The following is a 25,836-nucleotide window of genomic DNA, read 5'->3' as shown; positions in this document are numbered from 1 at the left end:
ATTTGACGCCTTGAAAAAGGAAAAAAAAAATCTAAATCGCGGTTAAGACGGTGCTCCACGATTGACCCGGTTTTTAGATCCATGTCTTAACTTTTCTCTCATAAAGCCAGCCTTAAAATAAATTCTCGTACACCGCGAAAGCCCTTATACTTATAAAAACATACGTAGGCAAGGGAAATTTTGTATCTTGGGAGGGAAACTATAATATAGGAAATTCTGAAAAAGCCATGGAGATTGCATCAATATTGAACGTAAAATGAAATTCCTCCCTATATTTAAAACTGCTCGACATTCTCCTGCTACTACTCTTTTACTTAGTTTTTCCTGTCAAATATTTTTCGAAATATTCAAAATTAAAAAGAAATCCACACTATTCTCTTCTATTCTGAAATAACTTTCATTTTAATATTTGATCCGAAACAACACAATTGGACAATTATGTCGAAATGATCGACCATGACACTTTTTATTCCAATTAACCAGTCTAGCCTATCAAAATCTACATAATAATTTTATTATCCAACCGGAGGATATTACGACACGTGTATATTTCATTACTAAATATTCCTGCATCCCGTGTATTTTCGTGCATATATATCCAAACATCCGCAATCTTTTTCATCTAGCGCAATCTCTGTGGAAAAAGTATCGTAAAAAAAACGTACAATCTAAACAAAATACACGAAACAACAATTACATATCGTTGAAAACGCTTCCTCCAAACATCCGCACGCTCATCCTCGAAGAAGGTAAAATAAACTCGCCGGGGGAAAAAAGCGAAAGAAACCATGATACCATAGATACGTTCGATTATTTGTGAAAAAAGCGTTGGCGAAAATTCGACGAAATGCCGCGTTTCCACGTAATTTCCCCTCGACCGACCGTTTTTCCAAAGTGTCGCGTGATTATTTTCCTTTGCTCGTGGTTTCCTCGTATCGTATCGGACGAGAGGTATATAATATACCTTTCGGGGGGAAGCCCGTTTATCGCGCGTGATTTAAAGCGGGTTTGAAAAAAAGAAAAAAAATCACCCAGCATTTCTCCGCAGCTATCGCTTTTGCGAGCTAAAAGAGACGCCGACCACCGGCGATCTTTTCTCGATTTTCTCTTCGATTGTAATCGGCTGCGGACGAATGAAGTGAAAACTGGACATGAGATCACGGACCGATCTTCTAAAATGCAAGCAAGAGACGATAAAAGAAGTGACGAAGTAATGGTGCAGTGAAAAAGATAACTAGGGATATTTGTAGGAAAAGTTTAATTAATAATATATTTGAATAATTTTAACAAATGGGAGGGAGTGAGTAAAGGCAAAGAGATTTCATTTTTCTTTTCTTTTTTTTTTTTTTAATATTATTCGTCATTTGAACATAATAAATTTAACAGATACAGATATTTAAAGCTCGGTGGTTAACAACACGTAATAATTTGTTTGATTATAAATTTATCGTATGCAGGCAAGGAACGAGTCTGCTGTATAAGCTATATATTCAAATATAGAAAATAATAAACATCGTTATATAAAACTTGTGCAATAATTTTATACGATATATAAGATAAACGAGTACAATATATTTATACTAAATTAAAGAAATAAATGTACAATATCCTTTTCATTCCCTGAGGTTTCGATCGGAACATAGAGAGAGAAAAAGCTTTTTCCAGCTTCTCCCACTTTTGTACTCTCGATTTGTACAAAAAAAAGAAAAAAAAAGCGGAAGATCGTAACGTCGAGTAACGTGGCAGTAAAATAGAATTTTCGAGAATATTTTTTGAGAAGAAGGAAAAACGAAAAGTGATCCTAAGTGAATGAAGATTAACGAAAATTCAAATTGGATCTAAGAAAGAAAGAAAGAAAGAAAGAAAAAAAGGATAGAACTTGAAAAATTACTCCTCTTTGACATTTGGAAAATTTCAAGAAAAATATGACACGCGTATGACTAGATGTTAAAAATATTTATGCATCCTTCGAATCATGCGAAATATATAATTCTATCTAAAAATCTCCATCTTTTTCAATATCTATCCTAAAATAACAAATTTACATAAACATTCGCAATACATCAATCTGATTTCCGCTATTCTATACACCCAAGATATAAATAAAGTTACCATGTATCGTGAGAAGCAAAGCTTTGCGTACAATGTAAAAATGTATATAATAGGTCTGTGTAAAAAAAAAACTATACTATAAAAAATATATATTTCTTTGGATCAGAACTTAATAAATAGAATTTGTACGACGATCAAGGTATCGAGCTAACCGCGAACGTGGACGTTAACGTGCTGTTACTCACGCTTTTCCTCATTTTGAACGGATCTTGAAGGGAGGGGGTAACTCTGTCAAACTTTTTCTTCTCGTCGAAGAGCCGTTTCTTCAACGCCTGATGAACCCGACGTTTAACCACGAACAGGATAAATATCAACAAGCCTTGCAGACAATTTAATATGTCCATCGGGTAGAAAAATCGCTTGTGGTGTTTGAAGGGGGCGTAATTTTCGGTCAGGGCCGAGACGATCTCTCCCATCCAGGATATACCCATCACGATGAACAGCTTCACGTTCATGATGAATCTGGATTTAACAATCACGTACGTCACGTTACTAATATTACTTTAATAATAATTAAAAATTCGATTATAATTATTTTAATGACAAATTAAGGTAGATGAGAAGTTAAGATATTCGTCATCCTCTGTTGGAAAAATTTCAATTTGAAAGTTAAAACTTATTCGTGAAATATATTATGCTTGTGCGTATCGTGGCATCTCGTTTCGAACTCACTTAGATTTGTTGGCCAGAAATTGTTTGTTCCTTGGATCCGATTGGTCGGTGGTAACCTTTTTTAACTCTTCTTTCACCTTGTTGCACTGTTTCGCCGTCAGGATGAAGAATATCATGTTAATTACAAGCTGGATGCCAGTCACATCTCTGAAGTAAAAAATTTCCCCGTGCCCTGAAAAATTTGCAACTTTCTTAACAATATATACACGCACGCGCAAATGCAAATGAATCTTTTCGAGTCGATTTTAAAATTATAAATACAAATACGCGATAAATATTTACAGAGATCGAACAATCGATATCGTGGCTCGACAATAGAAAGGGGAAGGAGGAGGATTTAGGTCGACCTTTTACAAGAATATCCATGCCAATCAGTCTCAAATCAGGCAGTGCACGTGTGAATGACGGTTCGACGTCGAGACTGGCAAAGCTAGTTTCAGCTTATCAGTTATTGGAATTCGACGAGGGTATGTACACAAAGAAAAAGTTGTAAAAATCGCGTTTTAAAAAAAATAGGAATAAATATATAAATTTCGCGAAGAAAAATATAAAAAGAATAACAAAAGTTTTCTTCTTTTTCAATCGTCAGTTATAACAAAAGTTAAGAAACGAACTGATCGTTTGCGAATTTATTTATATTTCTCCTCCGGGTTATAAATAGATTGGAATTGAAAATAACAGATTTGTACTGTTCGATAAGGAATACGCTTGTACAAGGATAAGGATAAAGAATACGATTGATTTTTAATTTTTGTAACAGTAGATAAAATTTTGGCAATGATTCAAAATACACGATATACATTAACTTACAATATTAATTTTTCTTGCTTACTAATTTATATTCGTATAAAAATTGTATTTGGAAATTTTATATTATATTTTATAAATCTATCATTGCAACAAACTATTAATAATATATCGTTTTTAAACGGATTCTACGAACAATTTAAATTGATAAAAATCGTAAATTACAGAAGCAATATATTCTCGAAATTGCCAATCATTCTCGGAAATAAAACCGATAATTTACTCAAGATATTATCTCAGTTTCAAAGGAATCGATAGAAACTACCTATACCGTCCAGTTTCGATAAAACTTGGATTATTTAATCGATTGACATCATAGCTCCAAGTCCAAGTCGATCAGGGAAACGCGAAAGTTTTATTAAAAATTGAGAGGAATCTGTATTCACTTCCAACAGGATAATTTTTTAAATTACCACTTGGAAAATTTCTTTAATTATTGATCGACGAGAAAGAACCAATTGAAAAAGAGCCAAGCTTTATACAACATCGATTAAATTTCGAGATACGAGATTTTAAATTAGAAATAATTTTTTCGCGCAAATATAAGAATAATATAAGAATATAATATTCGATTAGAATATAATATTAATCATTTTCAATGTTTATGGCTCACCTCTGAACCAACAGAAGTCGTCAAAATGAGGACGGAGGATATCTGGCAGAATTAAAATCTGATCGTCCAGGATGGCAAAAATCGTGATGAACATTGGCAGACCCCACGCGTATAGACAATACGATAGAAACCTCTTGCCGTGATTTCGATCTCTGGTGAAATTACCCTGCAACCTCCTGGAAAGAGAATATCCATTTTTATTTAAAAATATCTGTATTCGATATATGTCTATATTTCGTGTCATTTTTCTTTTTCCACGGAGAATATTTTCTTTCAATTTTTATAACAAATATTTTCAAGATTCTTAAGGATATTTGTCATTAAGAGATAATAGGGGTTTTTGATATTAGCAAAGTATTTTGGATTTAATCTCACTATATTTTTATATAAATTTAGTCAGCAAAGTTTAAATTGAACGAACACGCATAGAAATTGTAATAAATTAAAATTGGCGAGAAGAGTGATGAATTTGAATAGATAATAATCAGAAACGAGTTGCATTGTGTAAGAAGATGGATATTAAATCCGTAATTACGATATTGTTATTATAATCCACGAATGTCTCTGAAATCTTAATGTATCACGAGATAACGATAAATTTTAAAATATTAAAGGTCCAACAACATTAACAAGAATTCTATTTAATTTAATTAAAAAACGGGAGGATTTAAAAATATCATCTACAAGAATCCTAATTTTAAATACCGATACAATAACACAGAGACAGAAGCTTTATTTTTTTTTTTTAAACAAATCACACTTTCGAAAACTAATGGACGCGTTAAATCTGCAGAACTTTTGATTGACCAACGCGTAAACGAGTCGAAATAATAATATTTCGTTCCCATATTGATACATTGGATGCCGAGGGAATCGAAGAATTTTTGGCATGAGACGAAACAGATGCGAAATATAATTGTCGATTTATGGCTCCTTTCAGTTAAATCGAATTGTTATGATTCTTGGAATGGCGAACTTAGTGAATAAATGATTATTACTTACCGTTATCTATTCATAAAGTGTCTTATCTTATGTATCAATATATTCGTGGTTATTAAAAGAAATGATCGATAATTATTTTGAAAGGAATATATTGTAATCAAAGTATTTGCGATTATTTCTGTTATCAAGAAAATTCTTTAGAACGGAGAATTTGAAATGAAACAAATTTCCTTTTTACTCTTACAAAAATAAATTCCTTCAGATCGATAACATTCGTAAAAAAAAAAAGAAAAAAAAAATTAAGTTAATTCACTAACACGAGAAATTTGCCCGATTACAAAGAGTTATAAATGTATCCATTGATCGGGATAAAGAAAGAGAATGAGAGGATTATGAATGAAATACCAATTTTCGGGGAAATATAGATGAAATAATTCGGCAAAGTTAACGAGAAAAGCGGATGGTGCCAAGACAACGATTTCTCAATTCACGTAGATCTATTTTCTCCGGTATATTTATAAATTTAGTAGCCAAGAAACACAAACTTCCTGCAGTCAGTTGAGATGAGAGATTATATTCGCGAGAACGTTCGTGTTCTTAAGAAACAATTGGAAGATTTATTTTATAAGAAATTATTCGATTGAAGTATTCTTGAAAGTATTAACGTAATTAAAATTTTGCAAAGATAATTCTTCGATTCGATCTGAAAGAAGCATTGAAACGAAGACACGAAAAGAAAAGTAGAAAATATTAAAAATAACCGTTCGATCTGAAATCAGATCGTTTCTCAAACGAAAGTTTATTACTATTTTTTTAAATAGATAGAACTAAAAATTAATAAAAATTGATCGAATCAGTAGATCTTTTCTAAGAACAACGAATAATTAATGGATATAAATTTTAGATTTGTACGAACAATTAAATAAATAATTGAAATCATTTTTCGATTAGATCGAGAAAGAAAGAAAAAATAAGCTAGATTAATTCGAAGATCGGCGATTAAAGCGAAGTAATCTCGCAATTTCACGCCGCTTCGTACCGCATAATATGCCTGAACATTTCGCGAAGCGACAGCGCGGAATTAAATCAGTGGCTCGACGTCCGCCATTCGATCGAGAATTATAGCCGAGGGAGAGAGGACCGAAAAGATATCTGTTTATACGGAAAGAGAGGATGAAAAGACGAAAAAAAAGAGAGATAAGAATAAATAACAGTTACAAAAAAAAAAAATAAAAATAATAAATAATGACAAAATATCGCGAAAGAATGATAACGAGAATTGCGTAGGCAATGAAAAATAACTCCATTCTGCGGTATTTAGTCTACGCTGCTGATACAGTGTGAGTCACACTACGACGAGAGAAAAAAAAAAGAGAAATAAAAATCGATTTGACTAGCTCACTAATATTGAGAAATTTATTCCAGTTACAGAATTTCACGTAAAACATCACGTGAACGACAGTTTATCGTAGTTTTAACAGCGGACAGCGTAATTTGTAAATTAAATCTCGGTAAACATATTAGCGTGACGCGGATGGAAGATGGACTGAATTATTGTTGTTCCATTGTTGGCGAACGTGACGATACTAGGAAATTAGCAACCGGAGAACAAAATGATATTCCTCAAATTACGGCCAAGGTAGAGTGGATCGGATAATTCCATCACTGTGAAACGATGTTTATCGACCGAGTTGGCGCGCGGTGATTTTATCGATCGATCGATCGTTCGTTCGACGATGGAGCAAAAATCGTTGTGATGCGAGGTATTATTGGGTTTTATAGAGAAAAATTGGGAAGGGGAGGGGGAATAAGATCTTTTGATTTGTAGATATTTTTGAAATCTAAAATTTATAAATTGAAAATTTAATCAAATTTGAAAGGAAAAAAGAGAAAAGACGGGGAAAAATGTAAGAAGTTAGTCGAAACAACGCGTCTAAGGTAAAGATGGCTAGTAACATCTTACCCGAATGTTCGCCATATATCGAAGCACATGACGTTCAACCAGGAAAAAGCTGACAGGAAAGAGAAGAGCACCAAGAATCCTGAAAATGAAGATAAATGGTTCCTTATAATAGTTTCTTTTTTTCCGTCAATCAATTAGTGATTAGTAGTTTCTTAAATAGTTTCTTTTTTTTAGTAACACAGTTTCGAATATTTATTTGCATTTTCTTTCGCCTTATCGAGTTTTATTCTTTTATCGAATTAATTATAGTGTAGAAGTTTCGTATCGATGTAAACTTTGATATCATATGTGTTTCGTTCTCTATTTTTTTCGAATAAAAGATTTTAAACGAGTTTTTTCAAATGTGTCCAAATTTCAGATTTCGAAACGATGAATAGATACAATTGATGAATTTTGATATTTACCATGATATGTAATAGTTTTATTGTCTGTTTGTTTTTTTGTTTGCTGTTGTTTTTTTTACGTTATCGATGTTTTTAATATGATTTCTATTTTTAGCTCTCGATTTCTATTATTTCATTCTCCCAATTTTATTCGATAGAGCGTGACATGGAAATTTTCAAACTTTCGTTTTTGTTTAAAATTGATTTTGCCGTGATTCAAATTCACTTTTTCAAAGAAAAGAGATAATTATTAAAAAAAAATTAGATTTTTATTTCTCTACAATTTTCTTAGATTGAAGAATTTCATCATTTTTCTCGTAACCACTCTCTCGAATACATTAAATATTAAAATTCCTCCGTGATTTCGAAGACATATTTATTTTACATTGCTCTCTTAAGCGTAAGTTTTATAATTTTCATTTTCAGTTCTAAAGTTGAGATTAAATATAGAATTTCCTACTTATTTATTTGACGTGAAAAATATATTCTTAAAATAATAATTTGATTTATAATATATGATTATTTATCTATAATCGAGAAATTCGAAATATTATCGCGAAGAACGAATATTTTAAAGGAAAAATAGGTCGATTTTAACGCAACTTCTCGTTCAATATCGAGTCAAAGTGATATTTTCAAAGGTGACTAAAGAAATTACACGGAACACTAGAATTCTGAAAATAACCCATGAAAATATCCAAGCATGATTGCATACAGGCCGAATGCGTTGTGTATTTATAAAATATGTACAAACCATTTTTACAAATGAAATTAATAATTAAATTTTACTATCAACACTTATTTTTTTAAAATAATAAACGGTGATTTATATGATTTCTTCAGATATTTCTGTACATATGTCTCTCTTGTACACGCGATAATCTCTTTGGTAATTCTAATTGTTAATATCGTTAATTCCATTCTTATGGACACTTTCAACTTTTTTCAAATTCAATTTTGCGCACCCTTAATTTGATTAAGAAACAAATAAATCAGTAAATACGCACCTGATGCAGAGCAAAATACCCTATTATTCTGTTGAATATCCTTCACCCAAGGTAATATACAAAGCCAAAAGTATCCCACCATGAGACTCGCCGCGTGGGACATGAGAGTTTTTCCATGCAGATTTTGAAGCACAGGCAGACAAACGTAAACGACCAGAGTTAATAGTAAGAAAATGAAACTGATGCCTTCCAAAATACTCATGATTATAATTCTGAAAAAGAAAACGAAGAAGAAATATTATAATCCTATAAATCGTCGTATGAAATCTTTGTTCTTCGACATTATTTCTCCTATTTATCCAGATATATCTAAAATATCCACAAAGAATCTATTAATCAAATCTTTTAAAAGAATAATAACAATAACAAAATTATATACAATAATAACATATTAATTATTTACGAAATACGTATCTTTACCAAATGAATTACGTAAAATACATTGAATAAAATTGAAATAACGATTTAAGGAAAGGTTCCATTTCATTACAGGAGAGCTGCAGTCTCTTCCGATAGACGAACCATTTTAACCATTATTATAATTCGCATCCAATTATCGCGAGAATCTCACCGATTCGCTCTCAACAAACGAAAAATTCGCAATTGCGATTACAATTCGAGCGTGCGTAATTCGTTAATTGGGACAGCTCGTCTTCAGCTCGCGCCTTCTCGCAACTCTCTGCGAATCTACGAGCCAATGGACTTTGGAATATCATGAAAAAAATTGGAGAATCTCTTTGATAAAACGGATCATCCATCGAATTTTTCGGAATTTCCACCGAGGAGATGAAGTTTATCTCTCGGTCGCTTAAAGTAAGAGGACATGGATACAAAGAGGGAATCATGCGCGAGTATCCCCGTTATCACGGTCTGCGAATATAAATCGACTCATTCCGGCTTCATCCGCCATCTCGCTGTTAACAGGCTCGTTAACATTGGTTGATCTTTATTTATGCTTGAATTAAGGAAATTCGCGAAATCTGTCCAAATCTAAATCGAGCGAATCGTCATTTGACTATGATTTCGCGGAGAAAGCGTACGGTTTTTAATTCTAATTTTAATTTTGGGGGAATTTTAAATTTTGGTTTTTTTTGGAAAAATTTATCGTTCGAATAAAAGCTTTGTGCTTTCTTAATTATTGCGTACAAATTGAGAAAAAGATCTCTTATTCACAGAATTCTTAGCAGAATGAATTTACGGAGAAAAATATATAATTGTTACTTCGAAAAGTTTCAATTATTACGCTTTTGAATATTAAACCGTTAGATTGAGTTTAAACACTTTTGCAAAAATTATAAAACTTGTGTTAAACCTTTTCTTTTACAAAAATATGTATCGTTAGTCGCGATTAACAAGAGCGTAACCGGCGTAATTTTTACATGAAAGTAATTACCGGGAAAATCCGCGAATAAGCCGTGTAGTTCAACTTTTTCCCTATGACGAGTCGCGAGAAAAGTCACGGTTTTTTTTTTTTCCTCCACTCTCGCAAGGAAACGACATTTTTACCATGCGAGTACCAAAGTTGTTTCTCTATGCGCATATCCAAAGAACCGAAAAATGTCACGAGGAAAGTCATGCAAAAAATATCACGTGAAAATAGGAAGCTTTTGCAAACAAAGTGGATGTTGAGTTAAAAATTTTTTTTAAGTTTATTAAGAGATGTCTAGTTTTTTCGAATTCAAAAATCCGATATTTTTACCGCCATTTTTTCTTTTTTTTTACCATTACAAATCCCAAAAATATCACGAACGTTATTTTTAAAAAAAGATGATCCACCGTAAAGCTTTCCAGACATGCGCGTTTAATTTTCTTGAAAATGTAACGTTTTCGAATCGAAATTCCTCCGCCATCTTTACCATTTCACCGCCAGAAACGTAGAAATCTCAAAGATATCACGAACGTCGTTTTTAAAAAAAAGATGATCCACCGTAAAGCTTTCCAGACATGCGCGTTTAATTTTCTCGCATTTCTTGAAAATGTAACGTTTTCGAATCGAAATTCCTCCGCCATTTTTACCATTTCACCGCCAGAAACGTAGAAATCTCAAAGATATCACGAACGTCGTTTTTAAAAAAAAGATGATCCACCGTAAAGCTTTCCAGACATGCGCGTTTAATTTTCTCGCATTTCTTGAAAATGTAACGTTTTCGAATCGAAATTCCTTCATTCCGCCATTTTTACCATTTCACCGCCAGAAACGTAGAAATCTCAAAGATATCACGAACGTCGTTTTTAAAAAAAAGATGATCCACCGTAAAGCTTTCCAGACATGCGCGTTTAATTTTCTCGCATTTCTTGAAAATGTAACGTTTTCGAATCGAAATTCCTCCGCCATTTTTACCATTTCACCGCCAGAAACGTAGAAATCTCAAAGATATCACGAACGTCGTTTTTAAAAAAAAGATGATCCACCGTAAAGCTTTCCAGACATGCGCGTTTAATTTTCTCGCATTTCTTGAAAATGTAACGTTTTCGAATCGAAATTCCTTCATTCCGCCATTTTTATCATTTTTCATACAAATCTCAAAAGTTGGATACAAATCTCAAAAGTGTCGTGAATCGTTTGGGGAAGGGAAAAAGAAAAAATTCACGATCAAGCCACGAAGCTTCGCAGAAAGCTTGATGAACAATGCTCGAATAGATCATGGTAAATAGCGAAAGGATAAAAACAAAAAAAAAAGGAAAGAGATACAAACACGTATATTATAGGCGTACAGAGGAGCGAACACGAATGTATAGCCACTTCGTTACGACTTGTCTCTGTGAATGGCCCTTCTTTCTATTCATCAGGCAAATGGACTTGTACCATTGTTATTTATTCTTCTGCTTGAAGATATACGAGCGTACACATTGTCCACATCACTGGCAAACAACTTGGCTATCTGGCATTGATGCGGGCACAATACAAGCGAAAGATGCCGGTTCGAACGGTTTGACCAGCATCGGGGAAACGCACAGTCCAATCTTTTATATCTATAGTTTCTGAAATAATCCTTCCCCAACGACAGAGTTTTTGTTTTCTATGTGTACAGGTAATTTACAGGATCATAACAACAAACTTAAAATAATCACTAACGAGAGACTTGGAATCGGAAGAAAATTTAGAGATAAAAATTCGAAGATTTTGATATAAATCGAAGTGGTGATTTTATTTTTTCGAAATTTATTTTAAAGCAAATAGAATTTATCTTTTTCTTATTGTTGCATTACAAAATTGAAGAAGTAATATTATAATTTCTTTAAAATCTGTTGAAAAATAAGACTCGTCTTTGAATTTTTTTTTGTTTTACAATCTAATAATCTACAATATATTTTATCGCTATCATTTCATCTTATTATTGGAATTTTATAGCAATCGAAAATATATATGTATATACATGCATATATTTTTAAATTTTTGTTTAAAAATCGATACTGAGGAAAACAGAGAGGAATGGGCGCGAAAGTTTCGAAGCCAACTTCGATTCGTTCTCGCGAATCTCGACTGGTTTTATTTGTTTAAACTTTGCGAAGTTAAACAAACGAATTTGTAGCAATAAAAAAAACACAAGGTTTAAAAGCTTTCAACCGCGTCACGAATCGAGGCGAGCGAAAGAGGCGGGAAAGCGGCGGATTTTGAATTCGCGCGCGAATCTTTCTTTAATTTAAAATTACAAAAAAATTCGACGATCGTACGAATTAATATATATTCGATCCCATTCAAAAGAAATTCGATTCGATTGCACTACGTAGAGATAAAATTTTGAAGGAATTTTGTTAAGTACACTCGAATATTTTTATAATCATAAAATGCGCTCGATGATTCTTCACGGGTCGAAAGATAGAGATTAACGTTGAGGATGATGTTTAATCTCTTGCGTCGCGTATATTCCAGCGCAGAAGTTAATGGAATGCGAAACGCTTGCAAAGCTAGCAAAGGAATAAATAAATAATAAAAGATAACGCACGTGATTCGCGTAGGAAAAGGAACGATTGCATTTTATACTTTGTAACGACTTGCACCTGTTTGTAACCGAATGCGTAAATTACAGAAAATATAGAATAGAAGGGAGCTTTATCGGACTAAAAATTTTTTTCGAAACGAAAAAAAGAAACGCGGACGGAATAGCAACGGGAATAAAATAGCATTAACCCTGTTTCTTTCCCCCTGACGCCTATATAAGGTTTTACATCACCGGTTATTTCACCGCGTGCTAATCGAGTAGCTGCTTTTTTTTTCTTTTTCCTTTCATTTTTTTCCACTTCGCCAGCGATTTTACCGACCGGAGCTTAATTTATGTAATAACCGCGTTTAATTTATCGTGTAAAGAAGTAACTATACACGGAGACGTTTATCTTGAATTTCGTATTTTTTTTCAACAAATATAATATTAACAGAAATAAATAAACCTTTTTCTTTTTAATTTGATATTTTCTGATCCGTATCTATCGTATGACGGTTTAATGGATATTTTTATTTCCATTATCATTCATTATCAGAGGTACAGAAAAATTGAATTAACTAATTAATTAATATCAAATCGAATCTATCTAATTTACTATATAGTAGGATAAGATAGATTTACTATATAGTAGGATAAGTAGTATAAGACGCGATAATATAAAATGAAACAGGTCTCTCACCTGATGTTTTCTTCAATGTTTTCGGGGAAGCAGATTAAGGCGTACAAATTTTCCTCACAAATGCCGTTCTGTTCTTCGACGAACATATCCAGGCAGTAAATGTCTTGCGGCAACAATTTGTCAGACAATAGCTTCAAGCGTCCATCCGATGTAATCCCGTACGTGTTTTCCATGAATTCCAAATAGTTTCCTTTCGGACATTTCATATATCCGAACATCACCCCATATTCTTCAAGAAGAAGAGAAACAAAACAAAAAAGAAGAATATAAACGCGCAAATAACAAAGAAGGAAGAGAAAGCGTCTCTTTTTTCGCTGATTTTCCATGAGAAATCAAATACATAACCTATCATATACACGAACCTGTGACGCTTCGAGGTGTCCCAGTGATATTCGAAATCTTCTCGTAGAAAGTCAAATTCGATTCGTAACTGAAATTCGTGTCTGGCTGGCACGCGAACCTAGGTTTATCCTTTTTTGAACACTTTTTCACACAGTTGCCGTCCCGACACAATTTTTCGTCCCTGCAAACACGAACGACTATGCGCTGCTTCGACCGGAAATCTGGCGTCACCTCGAGGCACGAGTCCCACTCTGTGATCGTGAAATTCTCCACGATTTGGTTTTTCCACGGGTTTTTCACCTTCACCTGGAAAATTACACGGAAATGCTTCGCATAATCTGCGTGGAGCTGCGGGGAGATTTACCGACCGAGCAAGCAGACCATCGGGTATGTATTCCTGAAGCGCGGCAAATTTGAAACGCTATGAAAATTGTTTTGACGTTCGCGCAAGAGGAAACTGGATCCGGATGCTTGGCTGGATTCTTCGAAATATCTTCCACGGATTCACAGTTCCACGAATGGTGTATATCTTTTCATGGTATCAGAAAGGATGTAAAGAAAGGCGTTTCAGGAATTCTTAAATACGGTACTTGAAAATTTCTGCATAAACGAATTATAGTTGCGTCGCTTTTCGAAGTTTAATCTAATTGTATCGTCAGCAGAAATTTATTGATATTTTGTTTATGAGAGATCGTTAAATTAAATTGAATTTGAGTGAATTTGATTAATTTAAAAAAGTTATTCCATTTTAAAGAATGATCGAATACTTTTTAGCCAAGAAAACATAATTGTAAAATGTAATTCAATCGCGATCTCTTAAAAATTACAAGTAACATAGACGTATACGTGCATCTGTCATCTGTTTAACGAGCCATAATTGAACAAACAGGTATCGGACAGAGAAGAAAGAATTAATCGCAAATATCGAAAAGATAAAGACGACGTGGTTGAAAAAAAAAACGGACGTCACGAATCGTAAACTTACTAACGGAAATCATGGGAAAACGGAGAAGGATGGAAAGATTCAAGCATGATTTACGAGGCTATTCTTGGGCCACATGACGAATGTGGTAATCTCGGTGTCGTTTTCACCAAGCGCCAGACCTTTCTCTCTCTTTCTCTCTTCTCTTTCCCCGCCCCCGTTAACACAAAAATCTTATTTCCGCTCGTTATCTCGTTTTCAATAGACGACATCCCCGGCATTCCGTTTTCCGATCGTTCACGAAATAATGACAGAGAGAACGAAGTGCGACGTCTCGACGAGACGTTGTAATAGAGGTGTCGAACTTTTAAAAAACCGAAAGAAATTTCATGGTCACTTCCTCCGTTTATGGATGACTATTCCCTTTGACGAGACGTGCTATTCTCTGCGATAATTCTTTGCTTGCCTTTCGATAGTCGAAAAGTCGATGGAATTCTTTCAAAATATTTTAAATGGAACAATATTACAAATATCGAATAATGCAGGATATTCTTTTCCAATATTCTTTTTTTATTACGATAATTATTTCTATTGTATCGTTGAATAAGCAAGAAGGATAAAATACTTATATATCCTTCGTTCTTTTCGTATCATGCCTCTTGTAAATTTCGTCGTTGTATCTTCAAAACTGGCGAAATTTAATTCCTCCAATATCCATCAATACCTTCCTTCAACTAGAAAACTTAAACTTCCAAAAAACTAGAATTTTCAACGTTAGAATTTTCTTCTCTTTTCCTTAATAACTCCTCTCCTCGACTCGAAAATTCGACAACCGAAATTCCATCGCTCTTAATTCCAAGAGCAAAAAAGATTCATCAAAATAAAACGAGAGAAAGAATAAAAAAAAAAAAAGAATCTCGGTGAGAGGCGAAGCGTTTATTAGGAAACGGTAGGGTTTTACCAGGCATCGAGTGTGCAAGGACACGCTCGATTGGAATCAGAGACCGTTCTATCCGTTCGCCGTCCGCAATGCGGTCCTTGGTTTCACCGGCGGCGCATCGTTGCTACGCCATTGCACACCGGTGTGCCACCACGCCCCGTAGATTCCCAACCGATGAGTCGAATTTATTTACCACATCGTTCTCATCCTTTCGACGATGGACGACGGATGGAAAGGGAGAGGAGACCGATCCGCGCCGCTGCGTGCAACAAAAGAGGGCCGCCGATATTTATTGCCGGATCCTCCCTGATTAAAAAAAAAAAGTCGCACGAGACGCGATGAATTTCGATTGCGAGTATTGGCGAGGAATCGATCGTTTAAGAGATCGTGGTAATATCGAGTTATCGGATTCGAAGCAAGAGGCGATCTCGAGCGTGAAATAGGATTGAAAATTTGGTGGAGGGGGTAATTGGGGGTCAATCCTTGTTGCAAGTCCTTGTTTTTGGAATTTATAAATGTTGGGATGCATCGAATTGGTGGATTATTTTTGGATTTGACGTGGTGCGAGGGTAAGATAAATAAAGTGAATATTTCGAATGCTCGATAGAGGGATAATTAGAGGTAGTTAGAGAGTTGGTTAAAACCTCTCTGTTTATCGGGATTTGGAAATTTTCGGGCGTATTGAATGATTTCGCGTGTATAGAAAGTTAAATGAGGATTTGTGCACTGGATTATTGGATTTGATGTGATGTGTGCAAGAGGATACGCACATTTCGAGCGAGAAATTGTGAAATAAAGGATGATATTTGATAGATGAATGTTTGATAGAGGGATAATTGGAGGTAGAGCTGGTTAAAAGCTCTGATGTTGATTGGAATTTGTAAATGTTGAATAGTTTTATACAATATATACGGAGACGCATAGAAAATTAGAGTAGCATTGGATTTTTGGCATTTAGTAACAATACGCGTTTCGAGCAAGAATTTATTAATTAAAACGATGTCTTTTTAAAAATAAAGATTTGACAAAGCGTTTAAAAATTATGCTGAAGTTGTTAGATATAATGTTGAATAGTTTTGTGCAGTATATATATATATATATATATAGGGATATGCGAAAAGTTATGGATGAAAGAGGTTATGCAAAGGGTTGCCTTGGGATAAAGGTTCGATAGGAAAGGGTAAACACTTTGAGGTGAATGTTGGGTAATGCTTTGTTGGTGTTACGTGTTTGACTAGTTTATTAGTTGTAATTTTATTGATAATTTCTGGCGAAGGAACATGTACAACAATATGTTGATTTTACCTTTAAATTTGCGTTCATGGAAAAGGTGCTTGTTTGACGAAACAAATATTGAACCTGTTTTATGAATTGAGATTAAATTTGATTTCTTAACATTTTCTAATCATTTGATTAGAATTAACAGAACACATCGATCAAAACATTTCAACGAAATTGAGGAAATAGCTCGCCGAAAATTAATTACACGTTAATTTCGATGAAACTTATTCTACGATAAAAGGAGGAGAGGAAATGATTTAAAATAAAGATTAGAGAAAAAGTAAAAAATCGTCGATGAATGTCTATTTAAATTTACGAAATAAAAAAAATCCGTAAAATCTGAATTTTCCACATTCAAAAATTAGAGAAAACACGAGACCGATGCAAACATTTGTCGGTAAAGATCCCACTTTTTCGCCAACGATTAAGCCAACGAGCGAGAGATAAGCCAACGTTTCACTAAACTTCTCGTTGTTTATTTCGTCGGATAGGAACATGCATCGAGACAAGAACACGCAAAAATGGTAGCCGAGTTTTTACAATCCGATCGAGGAGGGCGATCGAGTATTCTTTTTAAAGGAAGAAGAAAGAACCGTAAATATTGGCCTTGTATAAATCTGTCTCGCTTGTTTTCGAAACAGAGGGAGAAAGAAAAAACGTGCAAAAGTTTGAAAAATCCATATTTTCGCGAGAAGGTGGCCGATACATCTGAAACGAGATACGTCGGGAGAAATGTAAACCATGCTTCTTCTTCTCGTCACGATCACGACAGAGAATTATCGACGAGAAAGTTAAAGGAGAACATCTCCCCTTTTTATCAAATTCGTTATCCGTCAAGGAAGTTTAAAGTTATAGGGCATGAACCATAAAGTTCAAATATCAAATCCGGCCGCTTCCGTTTCGGGGATATCGAATCATACGCGGCGAAATAGCTGAGCAAGCGTGGAACGAAAAGTAAAATTTACCGGTATAAAAACGTCGCATAAGATCGTTTGGAACTTGGTTTTGGATCAATTCGACGACAGACAAGATAGATATTATCCACGTGATTCTGAGATATTGGATAAATGTTTGGAGAAAAAAAGAAACTCTCTGTAGCTTTTAATCGAATACATTTTTCGAAACGACGAAGCGAATAATTTTTCAATATTTTTTTTTAATATTCATAATCCCATGTTTTTCCTTTTTTTTTTGTTATTGATTTATTAGATTGATAGAATTTCTCGAAACGTTGGACGAGTAGGTGTATTAATCATTCGTCCTTTCCAGGTCGCTCGTTCATTCATTACGAAATTAAAGTGGAACATTGCGGGATTCGATTCATTCTGTAAAAATTTCCCTTGTTCTGGAAATAAAATTCTGGCTACGTGCCTAATCGCTCCGTTCACCCCATGGCGCGGAACGTGTCGAAGAGGCCGCATCTTTTCGGCTGATTCGCCATTTTGTGCTTGTTTCGCGACGCGGCTTACATACAAAACCGGTATCTATCGAATCGAGTTACGTATCGATTCCGTGTCGTGATCTTTCGATAAAAAAAAAGAAAAAAGTAGAACGACACGGTTAAATTAATGAAACGTAGTTGAAAAATATTTTTCCAACGCGATATCGTGAAAGAGTCATAAAGGTTGCCAGGCGAACTCGATATATTTTTCAATTTAACAACCATTAAAAATCCATTACACCCGATCCAACAACACGATACAAATTATAAATCCATCACGCTACCTACCAATTATCGCTTCGAAACGACCTTATCGTCAAAAAAAAAAATTTCATCCGTAGAAAACGAAACTCGCCAAACTGAAACAATTATCCGTCAAGAGGTCAACCGTTTCCGGGAATTTCTCTTTTCGAAAAAAAAGAAAAGAAACAAATTTGCGTCAGACACGCAAGAGCAAACAGCAACGAGTGGAAAGGAAGAAAAAAAGGAGAAAAGGAAGAAGGGCAAGAACGTTGCACGGAGATAAAAACTCGTCTATTCCAGGCCGTCCCTGTTATAAACCGTTATATCGTGTGAAAACAGACCACGATGATAAACGAACGTTCGAAAAGAAATGAGGGATCGCGATGGAAATCGGCTGGTCCCGCTCCTCTTCGATCGTCGTTTATTTATTTGTTTAAAACTAACACGCGCGTGATTTCATAGTTTACGCGGAGAGGCGAGATAGATAAACGAGAGAGGCACACTCCATATATATATATATATATGAAGGAAAGCCGAGCAGACGATCGAAGCGTGAATAGCCGTGACAACCGCTTCTCTCGATCTCCGTCCACTCGTTCGAGAGGGAACGAGACGCGAGAGATGATGGTAGGTCGTGATCGTGGAATCAATTACTCGATTATGTAACGCTTCAAAGCTGAGCCTTGTCCATAAATTGTTGAAAATTGATAAGATTGCGAGTGTAAATTTGTATTTTTTTTTTTTAGCCACGATTGAAAATTGAATCGTGTTTTTTTTTTTGAAAGGAGATATTTGGTATTTATTTAGATTAAGTTCGATGGAAGTTGCAGTTGCAGAGCTGGACTCGTTTGATATTGCTAAGGGAAACGAAGGGAATCGTTATACTCGTAATAACGATTTCTCTTTCTTATCGATCGAGAAATAATAAAAAGAATTTTCGATGGAAAATGTTGTTGGTGATCGGTTTCGTTCGATTAAGGAGAATTATTGTGTATGATGACGCAACAATTTGAATGATCTCTGACATTGAGATATTTCGTTGATCAGTTCTTCTTTCGGTCGTATTTTAAACGTAGATCTTGCGACAAGATGGAGATTCTCTTTCTCCTAGAGTTTAGATAACCGTATATAATCGAAGTTTCATTTATCGCGTACTTTATATGATACAGATGTGACTAATGTCAGAATCTCATGCGATACGAGCTAATTTAATAGTTTCTCTCTAGTTTCTGGAGAGTAATTGGATCTCGACCATTCTCCCCCGTCGCGCTAAATTACGCTAATGCGAGAAGAAATAGAGAAGCAAGGGAATAATAAAACGACTGTAAAATGACTATAGGTCGCTTCAATTTTGTACATTTTTTTCCCCCTTTTACCTCTTTTAATACTTAATATATTATATTAATTAGAATCGACGAGATATAAAGGTTTTGTGTAATTGAGAATCGTTCACGATCGTTATTCTAATTTCACGTGTAACGTATATTTTTTCCTCGTCGTAACAGATACGTATGGACGCGAATGGTGGAATAATTCATTTATCGATTTATACACCGCCCGTAAATTTTTCATCGTATCATTCTCACTTACGTAACAGGTTTTATATATACATCATGGTTTAAATACGGATGGAAAACTGTAATTGTCCGAGTGTCTGTATTAACGCAGAGGTATTAAATTTCAGAGGAATGTTAGATGAAAATAAACGCGGCTTCCTTTTAAATTTTTGAAAAAAAAGCGCAAGAATAAATTCCACGAATGTAAGAATTTTTTTTTTGTAAAATTTAAAAAGAACGGTATATTCGTAAATCGAACGAAAATTTGTCACGCGTGGAAAGTAAATGAAACGTGTAATTGAGTAAACACGAATTTATTAGCATATACGTGAAGATAAGAAGATTTCTCACGCGCACAACAAACAACAACAAACGCAAGTGGAAATCTTTCGAATTGTAAATCTTTAATAATCGTCAAGTTTGTTTGTTTGTTTGGATATTAAAGAAAAAAGGGAGTAGAACGATTGAGAAATACCGCGCGATATCGAACATGCGCGTCATTCCAACGAAAATATTTTCTTCTCGATCGCATAATTTTTTCTTTTTTTTTTCTTTTTTCGATCGATAAATATATTTCCACGAAACGAATTAGTTTTCTCCCCGAAGTTTTTACGCAATCTTTCACAAACTGTTGTATGCTCTCGTATGGAGAATACGTGATCTTTTTTCCTTTCGTTTATATTTCGTTTTTTGGAGAATGTCTAAAAGGGGAAGACAAGCGAAGGATCGTGAAACTCGTTCTCTCATCAATCCTCCAATTGAACGTGTCTTGATACTGATTTTTCGTGTTTGTTTCTCAGATTATTATTACATTTTGAGAGAACAAAAAAAATTTTTAATTTATCACAATTAAAATAAATATTCTGCTGTCCGCTTCGAGATATTTGAATAAAATCGATTTTATTTCAGTGTTATTTTTGATCTATTCTATTTATTCCTTATATATATATATATAGTATTATTCTTAATTCTAATTTAAATATCTTACATTGATATACTATTGCATATTTAAATTCTAATAATTGGAAAAATTATTTATAAAAAAAATTAATCGTTAAAAGTAGAGTAAATGATACGATCAAATAGTGAACTAACAGGATAAACGAGAATGTTGAAATTGTCATGCTTCCCTGTAACGATAACTTTATAAATAGAATAAAATTGAAATAAATGGTAATAGAAAGCAGCTAACGGAGAATATACGTGTAAATAAACGTGTACCCGACAAAGCACGTACTATTATTTGGTCAACCATTATTAAGATTTATTTCTTTTCTTCGAATAAACGAATAATTTATCTTTCCAAGATCGATCAATAAATTTATTTCTATATTTTCATTGTTAGTCAGTCGTTTCGAAAACAATTGAATCATTCGACAAATCTAATGGAAAAAAAAATATAAGTGAGAAAAGAGGAAGAGAATCGAGTAAATATGCATGTTGAAACAATGGTGAATCTAAACTTTTCAAATCTTAACAATTTCAAAAACTTTTGTTGTTGCTGTCATCTTCATTAATCTTTTATAATCGATCGAAAACAATTGAATCGTTCTACGAAATAATAATAATACGAAAAAAACCTACTAAGCTAAATATGGAACAATGTTAAATATAAATTTTGAATTTAAAATTTTAGAAATTTTAGAAGTTTCAGAATTTTATTTTTTATATTTTATATTTTTAATCTTAATTAATTAAATTTAATTCATTTCTGAACAATTCTGAAAAATGAAATACGCTATCCGTATTTAAAAAATTAATATATACTTAATAATTAAAGCGATGTTTATCTTTTTTTACATTCTAGAACGCTAATGAAACACGAATCAATTTGATAAAATTTTACAACAGCTCTTCGAGAAAATTAAGAATTAAGAAACTGTGTATGTAAATTGTTTCGTCGAATCCAGCCAGTCATTCGTTTTAATCAGTTAGAAAGATAGGAATTTCTCATTAAAATGGCCAAGTCACGTTTTTTCCTCCTTTTTTTTTATCGCGTCTAAACGATCTGATTTTCGAAATTGCTCGCGGAGAAGAATTCTTCTGTAATTTAACGGAATAAATAAAATAAATCGTAGAACGTAATAGAGCGCGTAATAAGTAAAGATATTCGTCGACAATGGCAATATATATCGTTTTCCATGATTTCCAAAAACTTCTTTTTTAAGTTTTTTTTATAATCTTATCCGAGAAATATGACGGAAGAGAATAATTGATTAATTAGAAGGTCTCGTCGACATTTTCATACAACAATAACACCTCGTTTATCGTGCTCGTTAAAATTCTCGATGTTCGCCTCGCTCAACGAGTGAAATAAAATATGCTCACCATTAAAGATTCATCGAGGATGACGACGTCCTCTGCATCGATTTCATAAGTGAACATGGCGGTCGAATTTGGGCATTCAAAAAAGTCTTTACTGATCGAAATTATCTCTACATTCTGGGACTGCAGCTTTTCCTTCACAATAAAGTTAAAAAACGTTAAAAAATCATCTTCGTTAACGTTCACAGACGATTCACAGTTTCCTGTCATCACGTTAAAAACTTGGTTGTTCGAGCAACATCTTCTAACATTTAATCGAGATTTCAACAAGGATTGCAAGGAAACGAGTTGCTCCTTCTCGTTCCTGTCCTCGTTCGATTTACAATGCACGAGTATCGGCACGTTCTGAGGTGTGAATTGTTCGTGAAGAATTTCGATACAGGACGTGTTCTGCGAATACAAGAAAAAAAAAAAAAGATAAAAATCGAAAGAGTTGAAAACGACGAGAATTTACTCTTTTTTAAATAATACCTGCACGAAAAAATTCATAGAGTTGAGCTGGTCGAGTGGAGTCGTGGCGATGTACTCGGGTTTCTCGCAAATAGGATATCCGTTTCCATTATCGTTGACGAAGAACAGTTCGACGTTGGGAGGTGCGGGAGCACAATTCACCTTCAACGTCCCCGTGAAAACTTCACCGGGGGGACAGCATTTGTTGAACGCATAAGAAGCATCGATGATCAACGATGATATCGCGAGCAAGGATAAAACGATCGTAAAATTTCTCGTCGGGGCCGTCATCGTGAATAATCCGCAGCTTCGACTGTTTCGAAATAAACTTGGACTTCTTACTTGGATCTCGAAACGAGATAGTAGAAGGTTTGAATTTCTTCCCTCGACGGTGGACGAAGAAGAATCACGAAACTGACACCGCACAATGGCCACTATCTTGCCGTTATTTGCCGTATTATCAAAACGTCGAACTCGTTCGGCCAAAATGGGGAAAATCGAACGAATCGCAACGTGAGTAGAGATCGCGATAGATCACGAGTTCCTACACTCACTTCGAATCTCGATTCCCCTCTTGAGAAAAGCTCGACTCGTGCACTCAGCCTATGATCCTCGTGCTGCACGCGTGGATCTTCCAAGAACCGCAATTCGCCGATCTTCTATTGTACATCTCGATTATTTATCCACTCTATTTATTTTTGTTTGCTCGTTACATGAAAGAGACTTGGCGAGCGATTAATAAATACTCATCTATTTGAAGAAAACTTGTTCATTACTTGTGTTTATCACGGGTTAAATAAAACATGTTGGAAGAATTTAAAAAAATGCCTTTTAAACGATAATTGGAGAGAGCCGGGAATTAAGTGCGACGATCGAGCGAGGAGTATTTGTTTATATTCGAAAACGTTTTGTCGTCTGTATGCGGGATTGAGGTTATAAATACTTAACGCCCGCGATCGATATCGTTGCTCGTTACTCTATTCTCCATCCAATTCTATTCCCTCAGGTAATCTTCGAGCGATTCAACGTAAACTCGTCTCTGGTCGATTAAATCGTCGCTTTCGTTGCATAATACAGCGCGATGCAACGCACGCAATCGCATCCGGATAATCTCTGGAGGAACAATTACGAAGAAGCTGTCTGCTCGAAATTAGCGCGGCGTTCCGTTGAAAAGTAATAGTTATCGGTGATTCTATCGACGAAAATTTATCCCCCTCGATTCGAGTCGTCGATCAAACGTTTGCGTCTGACTTTTTTTTTTTAATTCAATTATTCAACTTTTTCACTTAGATCGACCTTCGAATGTTTCTTCTTTTCTAAATAGTTTTGCACGAGAGCAAATAACACAAGTAGTTGTTGCTTTTTTATTTTTCGTAGAGAAAAAAATACACTTCGACAGTTTAATCATCGCTTTCTTTGATCGTATTATTATCCCGCTCCTTCATTTTTCTTTCCTCCAAAGGAGACTCTTTCGCTCCAATATATCACTTTTTCCTTCTTTACACTTTCCTCTTTTGAATTACGATTATTCCACCACTTTCTTCACCTTTAAAATAAGTAAAATGGGACGATTATTCCCTCGAAACACATCCAATCCCGTTTCACTTTCGTCCACGCCGCTCCACCAATCTCAGCATTCCTCTCTCGCGAACCGATCGATCCGCGAATTCATCCCCCTCGTTGCATCTACGATCACCGGTGTGCACCGAACTCGATCGAGTCTTCCAAACTTTCTCCATCTAACTCGATCCCTTCATCCCCTCCCAATAACAAGCTTCTTCCACGCCACTTTTTTCGTTCGAAGCAGCCAGGTTTATCACAAGAGATAAAGGACCGCGCGCCATCCCCCCAGGAATTAAATTTATTTCGGAAAAATCGTTCCTGCGGAATTGCAACGATCGTCGATCGTGGATCGGAGAAAAGCAGCGAACGAAGCGGCGAACACGGGCGCAGAGACGCGACTGTTCTCTCGATGTACGAGCGGATCAGAGAAAAATTCGACTAGGCTCGGCCGTGGGAGAGCATAACGACAGGAAGACCGTGGTAGACGCGCCTCTTTCTCTCCCTTCTTCGCTCCGGCCACTTTCCCCCTTCGGGCCGTACCTGTTTCTCTCGTTCTCTCTTTTTTTCTCTCTTCCTCGCCCCGTTTATCTTCGCCCCGTATATTCTCCTTAATTTCGACTCGATAAATGGGAGAATCGAACTTTGAGTTGTTTTCGTTCCTTCCATCTTCTCCGAGAAAGCGGGCGATTCGTGTGGATCGAGAGAGGAGGGGGAGGGAGGTTTATCGAAAATACGATTGTATTTTTGTGTCGATACGGCCTCGTGTGGTGAAGTCGGTTAATCGTGTTTTGAATGTTCAAGATAGGAGGATAATATGGCGTGATATAGTGGAATTTTTAATAATCTACGGATCGATAATTGTAAGGAAAATAAATGTGTGTCTGTAATTCTTCTCGTACGCTCGTTCTTAATTGCGTATTTGAAATGTTTTGATCAATGATTAATTCGATCCATTGAATGAATAATTGAAAGGAAACCTGTTGTCTGTTTTTCTTTTTTCCTCTTCTTCTTTTCTAAATAAGATGACTTTGAAGAGATACAATTTGTAAGTTACATATATGGCGTGTAAAAGTTTCTACGTGTTATCTATTCTACGAATCGTTTTTAGTATCTTTTTTGTCCAATTATGAAACCGTATTGAAACAAATGATTCAGCATGAAACAAGTCTCCCTTTTTATATCTTCTTTTTTTTTATTTTATATATACGAAGAATGATTCTGAAACGGTATCATTATCAAAAAAGAAAAAAGAAAGAAAAAATGCATTGCACAAGAAACATTCTCTTATTACAAACAAGTTATTTCCTTCCAATTACCGTATTATTATTCCAATCGGCTAAATTTATATTTCGGTTAATTTTTTTACAAATTATCCACATTTTCATTCCACGAACAGATAAATACGTTCGTTCACCTCCATTTTCACCGCTTTTACCGCCAATTTTTCCGTGCGAGGCCTTTAAAAAGAAAAAAAAAGAAAGGGGCGCGCGCCTCCATCGAAGAAGAATACAAATTAATTTCAGTCCATGGGCCTCGTGTTTACCTCTCTCTGATTAATCGTCTTCGTCGCGGACCACGCTGTCGTTTACCCACCCTTCCATCCTTCTCCGTACATACTCTCCGTTGAATTTATCCCCTCCTTCTCTCCTTC

At 34.8% G+C, this 25,836-nt stretch overlaps 1 protein-coding gene across 1 annotated transcript; it reads right to left on the bottom strand.

Moving 5' to 3' along the window:
* Nucleotides 1-1,324: 1,324 nt before the first annotated feature.
* On the bottom strand, nt 1,325-24,965 carry LOC108002078 (G-protein coupled receptor Mth2). The gene is made up of 9 exons (XM_017063495.3): nt 22,644-24,965; nt 22,176-22,562; nt 13,485-13,770; nt 13,123-13,351; nt 8,500-8,711; nt 7,110-7,188; nt 4,205-4,380; nt 2,785-2,956; nt 1,325-2,574 (listed from the first exon to the last, which is right to left on the bottom strand). The coding sequence occupies exons 1-9, from the start codon at nt 22,911-22,913 to the stop codon at nt 2,247-2,249; spliced, it is 2,139 nt and encodes a 712-aa protein (XP_016918984.2). The 5' UTR covers nt 22,914-24,965; the 3' UTR covers nt 1,325-2,246.
* Between the last annotated feature and the right edge of the window lie 871 nt (nt 24,966-25,836).

Source organism: Apis cerana, linkage group LG1 (assembly GCF_029169275.1).
Source record: "Apis cerana isolate GH-2021 linkage group LG1, AcerK_1.0, whole genome shotgun sequence".
NCBI lineage: Eukaryota > Metazoa > Arthropoda > Insecta > Hymenoptera > Apidae > Apis > Apis cerana.
Note: the sequence above shows the minus strand (reverse complement) of the source record. Positions and strands in the feature narration are given on the sequence as shown.